Source organism: Geosmithia morbida (assembly GCF_012550715.1).
Source record: "Geosmithia morbida isolate 1262 chromosome Unknown scaffold_0, whole genome shotgun sequence".
NCBI classification, from domain to species: domain Eukaryota; kingdom Fungi; phylum Ascomycota; class Sordariomycetes; order Hypocreales; family Bionectriaceae; genus Geosmithia; species Geosmithia morbida.
In genome coordinates this window covers 8,460-16,615 of record NW_023336187.1, presented here as the reverse complement: position 1 = coordinate 16,615, position 8,156 = coordinate 8,460, and the positions used below count along the sequence as shown (strand labels likewise).

General features: G+C 61.7%; 3 protein-coding genes across 3 annotated transcripts in view; 1 reads left to right on the top strand and 2 right to left on the bottom strand.

Moving 5' to 3' along the window:
• GMORB2_0005 (Thiopurine S-methyltransferase (TPMT)) overlaps positions 1 to 397 on the top strand; it is a gene marked incomplete at both ends in the record, with an annotated part of 1,045 nt that extends 648 nt beyond the window's left edge. The window contains one exon of the mRNA XM_035461991.1: positions 35 to 397. Coding sequence (XP_035324921.1) covers positions 35 to 397 — 363 coding nt within the window. The remainder of the gene's footprint in view (positions 1 to 34) is intronic.
• A 359-nt stretch (positions 398 to 756) lies between these two features.
• GMORB2_0004 (OTU domain-containing protein 6) lies at positions 757 to 1,884 on the bottom strand (the record flags this gene model as incomplete). The annotated part of the gene is made up of 1 exon (XM_035461990.1): positions 757 to 1,884. The coding sequence occupies one exon, from the start codon at positions 1,882 to 1,884 to the stop codon at positions 757 to 759; it is 1,128 nt and encodes a 375-aa protein (XP_035324920.1).
• A 1,086-nt stretch (positions 1,885 to 2,970) lies between these two features.
• Positions 2,971 to 7,535, bottom strand: GMORB2_0003 (Nuclear migration protein; the record flags this gene model as incomplete). The annotated part of the gene is made up of 2 exons (XM_035461989.1): positions 2,971 to 4,112; positions 4,178 to 7,535. The coding sequence occupies 2 exons, from the start codon at positions 7,533 to 7,535 to the stop codon at positions 2,971 to 2,973; spliced, it is 4,500 nt and encodes a 1,499-aa protein (XP_035324919.1).
• Positions 7,536 to 8,156: the final 621 nt, after the last annotated feature.

Here is an 8,156-nt window from a genome sequence, read left to right as displayed (position 1 = left end):
CCCCCCCCCCCCCCCCCCCCCCCCTAACAAACAGTTCCTCTGCGCCCTCCCCGTGGCCACACGCCCCCTCTGGGCCTCGAGGATATCATCCCTCCTGTCCCCCCGATCCGGAAGGCTGATCTGCCTAGAGTTCCCTTCTGGCCAGCCCCTGTCGCGCCCGGGACCCCCCTTCGGCGTGAACCCGGAGGTGTACGAGGCCCTGCTGGCCTGCCCGGGCGACGAGGTCGAGTACGACGCCGCCGGGGACGGGACCGTGGTCGAGAGGCCGAGCGCACAGCCGCCCCGGGATCTGGGCGGCGTGCACCGCCTCGCGCTGATCAAGCCCATCAGGACGCACAAGGCTGGCATGGCTGATGATGGGAGCGTGCGTGATTTCGTATCTGTCTGGAGTAAATAGACCGGCTCTCTCTCTCTCCTCTGTCCTTCTCTCGCTCACTCACTCGTTTGCCTCCCCTACTCACTCCATCTCTCTTTTTTTTTTCATCATGTTCGATTGTTGGTCTGTTGCTTCGACTTGTATGTATGCATGTATGTGTGTGTGTATGTGTGTTGCTTAGAGAAAGAAAGAAGAAAAAGAAAAGCGATGCTGTATTGTACATACCCCCCCCCCCCCTCCATCTTGAGATAGAAGTAGAATAGAAGATGGGGAAAAAAGAAATAGAAAAAGAAATGGGAAAAAATCAGAAAGAAATAGAGAGGGAGGGAAAAGAAGAAGAAAAAAAGAGGAAGGAGAGGAAGGAGAAAGAGAAAAGAGAGTTACTTTCTCCTCAATGAATTATAATGCTCCCCCAATCCATACCCGTGCCGATAATACGCCAGCCAGAGCGTCGTCTCGACTCCCTCCCCCTCGCCTATCCTCTCCATCCTCCCGTCCTGCACCACGCGAATCTCGACGCCGTACCGCCTTGCCAGGGCCGTGAGCTCCATCTGCCCTCCCCACTCTGCCGTGTCGCGCATCTTACCCAGGTACGTGTCCAGGTCCTCGTCCAGGAAGGGTGAGAAGTCGTCCGCGTGGCTGGCCATGTACTCCACCGCCGCGCGTCGGACCACCTTGTATGCCGGCGTAGCGCCAGGAACAGCACCAGCGCCCGCACCAGCAGGAGACGGCGTTGATTGTGGCGACGGAGGAGGAGGAGAAGGAGGAGATGCATCCAGGGGGATTCCATGCTGACCCAGCTGATCCGCCACGGCAGAAAAGAGGCAGTGGCCGTCCGGGTCAATCTCCTTCTCCACGAGGCCGTAGGTTCCAAACATCTTGGCCATGTACTCCCCCTCTCGCGCCCGGTTGTCCGTCATGTGCGAGGCTTCCTCCTCTGCCCGCTCCGCCGCCTCTTCCTGCTCTGCTGCCCTCCTGGCCAGACGCTCCTTTTGACGGTTGCGCTTCTTTCCCGTCCCTCCTGCTCCTGCTCCTGCTCCTGCTCCTGCTCCTGCTCCTGCTCCTGCTCCTGCTCCTGCTCTCCCCGTTCCGTCGCCGTTCGTAGCCGTCGCCGTTGCTTTCGCAGGTGGAGAGGGAGGGGAAGAGATGTGCAGCTTCTGCGCAGCCTTTTCCAGCTCCCCCCCGACTTTGTCCTCGATCCTTTCCAACCGGCTCTTGTTCTGAGAGTCTTTTTCGTCGTCGTCGTCGTCGTCGTCGTCGTCGTCCGGATCCGGGCCAGACCTGTCCCCGGCGCTCGTCGCCGTCATCGTAGCAGCCACAACCTCTCCCTCTTGCTTCTCCCTCAGTCGCCTCTCCATGTCGGCGCACTCCTCATTGACCCCCTTGCGCGTCTTCTTGGTCGCATTCTTCTTCTTGCTCGTTATCCGTCCCTGCAGCTCCTTGAGTTCCTTTCGATGTCGAGACTGCAGCTCTTCCAGGGTCTCCGCTGCTTCTCTTGTTGCGTCCATGGCGGTGGTGACGGTAGTGGAGCTATGCGTGTTGATCGTAGTTGCGTGGTCGTGGAGCAGTAGATGATTTGGGTATGCGATAGATATGTGCCGATGCTCTCTGTACTCTCCTTCTATTTTTTTTCCCCGTCGCTCTCGTCTCGTCCGTTGATTCCGGTTCGTTCGCCAGCTGTAGGGAAGACTGACGAGTATAAGTATATATATATATATATATATATATTCATACATATATATCAATCGACCAATCGTGGAGTCCTGAAAGAATACCGAAATGAGGTGGGAGACGGAGAAGAGGCAAGTTTTCGTTCTGGTGGGCTTTTTTCTCTCTTCTTCTTCCGAGAAAACTTGGTGGGGTACAGGTGGTGACGCACTTCCCACCTAAGAATACTTGCTGATCCACCGCAGCCACTTCATCGCACCGTCTACACTCTCATCAGTTCGCGAGTGCCTCACGCCGGCCTTTGTCAGGGAGGCTCTTCGCGCTACGCTCTGCTCACTTGGTAGACCGCAAAGAATACCTCCGTCGGGCCCTGCTACGGGAGCTCTCCTCGCTACGCTTGCTTGTAATACCTAACTCTCGACTGACGACTTGTATAGAGTAAGTGGTTATAGTAGTATATGCCTCCGGTGGCCCTTCCCAGGGAGACCCTCCCCGCTACGCTTCGCTCGCTATTCAGAAGGAAGAGAAATCGTATAATATGTCAACTATATAAATAATGCTAACCCTAGTGGTATCCTATATATAAAAAAAGAAGAAGGCAAGAAGAATGAATAAATAATAAATGATAAATGATACTTTAAAAGAGAAAAAAAAGCAACGAGAGGAAGAAAACAGAGGGGGGGTAAAAAAAAGAATGAAAACAAAAGGGAGAGAGACAAGCGAGCGAGACAAGAAAAAGAAGAAAAGGTATCCCAAAAGGAAAAGGAAAAATCCTCTTAACCACATCAATATACAGATCAATATCAACATAAACTAGAAGAGCAAACCCCCCCCCCCCCCAAAAAAAAAGGATTTATTGGCCGGCAAGAACACCGAGACCGAGAGGCAGGGGGAGCAGGGAGAGGAAGAAGAAAAAAAGATATACCTTAGAATCCCCTAAACGGGTCATCTCGGAAGTAATCCTCCTCGCCCCCCGCCGTCGAAGATCCTCCCCGAGCCCTGGACCCGTAGCTGTAGTAGCTTCCGCTGTCCCTGGTGCGACTCCCGCTGCGGCGCGACTGCCTCCTCCTCAGCTCCTTGCTCCGCCGGCGCGCCACCTGCCTCAGCTCGTCCTGCTCGTCGGGGTAGTCCCCAAACTGCGACGGCCCGAGGGGGCTGATGAAGGCTTCCATGCGCACCGTGCCGATGGCGTCGAAGAAGTTGGACGGCCGCGATGACGCCTCCGACGTGCGCTGCGACGATCCGCCCGCCTGACTCGACATGCCCCACTGTGACTGCGAGGGTTGCGACTGCGTCTGCGACTGAGACTGGTAGGAGTAGTCTGATGAGCCGGCCGTGCCGATGCTCGCGCCTGCCGTGCTGCCCGTCGGGCGGTGGCCCGACGACCCGCCCGCGCTCAGGCTGGGTGCCGGCCCGGAGAAGCCCCTGAACGACAGGGGCGGAGGGACGTGTCCGCCCGTGTTGCTCCTCTTGCGTCCGTGCACGGCGGTCTGGTTGGCCCGTTCCTGGAACCGGGGTATCATCGGCGGCTCGGCCGTGTCGTACGACTGGTCTCGGGTATGGCTGGTCGTGATAGCCCCGATGGCGAAGTCGGCTGCTGTCGGGGGTGCCCCCGCATTCGTCGCGTCACTCATCTGCTCCGGCAGAGTGGTCGGGATGCTGGGGATGGGTGGCTCGGATGGCACCTGTACCGGTCCTCCTCCCATCCCGCCGCCGGCCCCGCGGCCCTTGGCCAGCCGGATCGAGTCGCGGATGCCCGACCGCTTCGCCTTGGGTAGCGAAGGTGCCGGTGCGCCGTCGTCCATGGCCACCGTCGCCGGCGACAGCAGCTCCTTGTGGTGCGCTCGCTGTGGCAGCGGCGAGCTGACAATCTCCGGCACAGCCTGCGACGAGTGCGCCAGGAAGGACAGCGCCGTCAGCCAGACGTAGTGCCTCTCGGCCGACGTAGCCGTGAACTTGAGGGCTCGCTGGGGTGTCAGGATCAGGACGGAGCGGTTGAAGACGCCTCCGGCGAAGCCCTTGGGCGCGGCATTGTCATCCTTGACATCCAGCACGGATTGGATCATCACTGCAGTGGCTCGGTCAGTAAAAAGCTTCTTCGGTCGTGAGAGGAGCAGCGGTGCAGTCACTCACGCTTCCTTCCTGCCTTGCCCATCAGGGCGCTCCCCGATGACGGCTGCTTGCTACTCCACAGGATGGCTCTCTCGTACGGCGCCAGCCACACCCACCGCCTGTGGCGGTCATTCCCGGAATCGTCCTTGCCGTTGCCGTTCGTCTCGGGGACGTTGAACGACTTGCGCCTCCGAACGTACTTGAACATCCACTCGCCCACCATGCACTGGGCAATGGCGTCGACGACGGACGTCTGGCTACCGCCGTTGCTGATGACGCCGTTGCTTGCGCCGCTGATCACGGACACCGGGTCCGTGGCGTTTGTCCCGTTGGTCCCGTTGGTCCCGTTGGTCATGTTGGTCGCATACGTTCCGTTGGTCATGCTGGTCACGTTGGTCTTGTCCGTCGTGTTGGACGCGCGGGGTCGGTGCCTCCTGTAGTGGCTGTTGCCGCGGCTGCGGCGGTTACGCGGCGTCGTGATGTCGTTGCGCGGCAGGGGAGGCAGGCCGGGGCTCTCGGGCGCCTCGGTCGAGGGAGACAGGGGGGGAGGTGACTTGCTGCCATGCCTGCGGTAGCGCTGGTTCTGGCTCCCGTGCTGACGGGGCAGGGTGGCGGCTGACCGCGTCTTGCGGAGGCTGCTGGACGTGCTGGGTCGGTAGACGTGGGTACGTGCGTTGCGGCGCTGCCATCCGTCGACGCGTGTGGGTGACCTCCGGCCTTCGCTGGTCGGAGCGCTCGAGATGGGCTTCCTCGAGCTCGCCCGCGCAGGGATAGGGAACGGCGGGTATCGGGCGTCAGGCAGGCTAGGGCTCCGCGAGCGGCCGCCGGCCATGTGACTGGCCATGCCGCTCTGGATCACGGCGGCCTTGCGCATAGCGCTGCTGCTGTCGGTGCCGCCCGGGGCGTTGTTGCTGGGCGACGACCTGCCATCGATCGAGCTGTAGCTGCCGTACACCTGGGCGGCGATGGGCCTGACAGAGTTCCTGGGCGCCTGCCTCATGGACACGCGGTCCGGCGACGTCGGAGACGTCAGGGTGTCGGTCGGGCTGCGGGCACCGCCGCGGCTGGAGATGGACTGCGGCCGTGGGGCAGACAGGGCTGTGCGGAACTCGCTGTCGCTGTTGTCCTCGTCAGCAAACTCGGCCTCGTCAGAGCTGGCCGTATCGAAACCGGCAAAGAGGCTGCTGAAGCGGTGCGGCCTCTTGGGGGCGGCCCTGTCATCCGACAGGGGCCCGTTGTCGTTGTTGCCTGGATACGAGTCGCGGAGCTCGTCGTCGTCTCGGCCCGGCGGCGGGAGCGACGGCGACACCGGCGGCTGCTGCTGCTGATCCGTCGGCGTCGGGCCGGCTCCTGCTGCCGTGACAGTTGCCGCCTTGGCCAGACGACGCGGGTTGCGCGGGGGTGCCACGCTGGGCACCGCGTTGAAACGCCTGTCCATGTCCGCCCCAGCGGGAACAGGGTTCGGCGACGAGGGCCTCGACGTGATGGACGACGGCTGCAGGTGCGCGGGCAGCTTGGCCAGGCGCTTATCAACCTGAATACCCTCCGTCTGGATGCAGGCGTCGCTCGTGGTCGCGGACAGGGGCATGTTGACCTGACAGCCAAAGTGCTTGGACAGAGGCGGGAGGCGGGGCTCGCGGGGAGTCGTCGGCCGGCTCGTCGGTGGCTGGATGCTGATGCTCGGGATAGGCGGCGGTGAGGGTGACGGACGAGGAAGATGCTGTCGTGTACGAGGAGGGCTGGGGGCTGCCGGTTCTTCCGGCTCCGACTCTGACTCCGGCTCCGGCTCCGGCTCCGGCTCCGGCTGTGGCGCTGCCGGTGGTTCCTCAGTCTGCGTCGACGTCGTGATCATGATGACCGGTGGCTCCGCCGTCTCCTCCTCAGGCGTCGCGGGGCGTCGAGGTGTATCAGGCGGGCTTATCGGCTCCTCGACCGTCTGGGACGAGGAAGACACCATCTTGCTGGGTGGCGGCTGCTCCGTCGGCGGTTGATCCAGCACCGTCCGGGTGGCGGTCGAGGTGAGCTGGACCCTCTTGCGTTGTCGGTCGGCCTCAGCCTCCGAGTCGCCGCGGGGCGGTGATGCGACGCCGTCGTCCTCGGCAAGCTTCATCGGGGGGGTGGGCGTCTCGGGTTCAGTCTCGGGCTCTGGCCCTAGCTCTAGCTCTAGCTCCGGCTCCGGCTCCGGCTCCGGCTCCGGATCGGCGGCCTGGGCGACCGGCGAGGGAGGAGGCGTGTACTGCACACCGGTGTCGGTGTATGTGGGCTTCTCCATGATGGTGACCTCCTCCTCCTCGCCCTCCAGGGCTTCGAGTACCGAGGGGTTCATGAAGATCTTGCCACGGACCATGCTTCCGGGGCGCTTCAAGCTGTCGATGCTTTGGTTCCTGACGTGCCTGGGGCCGACGGCGCCGACGCTATCCCTGCTAAAGTTCCTGGCGTGGCCGTGCTGGCTCGTGTGGCCGGAGAAGACGCTCTCCCGGCCGTCCCAGTCGGTCTCGTCGTCATCGTCGAGGTCGAGCTCGTCGGCGAGGGTGTTGCCGGGGATCTTGCTGATGATGGAGCCGCGGTTGGGGTGGGCGTAGGAGAAGCGGATGCTGTTGGTCACGCTCATGGACCGGACGCTCCCGCCGTCGTTCTCGCGGCCGCTCTCGACGTCGCTCTCGTTTCCGCCGGCGGCGCCGTTGGCCTGCGCGGCCTGGAAGGCGGCAACCTCGTCGAGGACGACCCTCAGCCTGCTCTCGGCGACGTGGAGCTTGCGCTCAAACTTGCGCCTCTCCTCGTCCCAGTCATCCTTCTCGCGGGCCCACTGGTCATGGACTCGTTGCGAATCCTCGTCCTGGGTACGGATCTTCTTCTGGGCCGTCTCGAGACGCTTCCTGGCATCTGCGGAAGCTTCGACGGCCTCGTCCCTTTCCCTGGCAAGCTCACCTAGGGCTGACGAGGTGCCGCCTTCGAGGAGGGCCAGTTGGCGCTTCAGCGAGCGATTCTCCTTTGCGGTGACGCTGAAGCTCTCGACAGCATCCTCCTGCTCCTTGTGGGAGATGCTGAGGGTGTGTTCCAGGCTCTCGATCAGCTTGATCTTCTCCTCCTGGTCCCTCCGCAAGGACAGGATCTCGGATACCAGGTTGGCGTGCAGGGTCGGGGTAAAGCGGCGAGGATCCAGGATGCTGATGGAGTCGTCGTTTGTGATGTCCCTGGAGGTGCGCTTCGAGTGGCGGCGGTCCTTGCGTTCGCTGTGCATGGGAGGAGGCGAAGACGGGACTCTAGGCGGCGGAGTGAGGGAACGGCGGTTCATCTTGTTGGCTGGCGTAGACTGCGTAGACAGCGGTAACGACGCAGTGGCCGGGCCACTGAGGTAGTCGTCGTCCCAGTCGGCCATTGTCGAGATAGATGACGGCGGACCGACGCGTCGCCTCGGAAGAGATGGGCCTAAACGTAGGTTGGGAGCCGCATGGGCCTTGAGCGGCCACAGGCAGCTACCGACAAGGGAAGGGGGCCGCTCTCGCCGGTAGGGTTACGGGGCAGGAAATGATTCAACGGGTTCTCAACACGGTACCCCGCTCTCCCAATCGAGGGGGACGGATTTGCCTTGCAACTATGCATGGGATAATGGTCAGCGTACGGAAAAGGCAACGACGTACATTCGACATGCATGTCTCGTCTCGAGCAGTGGGTCTGAGCGCGGCAGGTCGACGTCGAGGGCTGGGAAGAGATGTGACGGCAGAGCTGAACTCACACTTGGGTCTCGAGGGCCGGAAGCCGAAGTTGGAAGATGCCAGGGTTCCGTCGCGTATGGGTATATATATATATGTGTGTGTGTGTATACACTATGGTATGTAAGAAAGATGGATGAGAAATAGACTGGACGGCGTGTTAGTTGGCGTGTTAGTTCGTAGCCTGGACGGTGCATCGTGTAAGCCAGCACAGAGCTACAGATGGCCGGCAAGAACTGGGAGGGCAGGGCAAGCCGAACGTATACATGCAGACGGTCCCGGGGGGG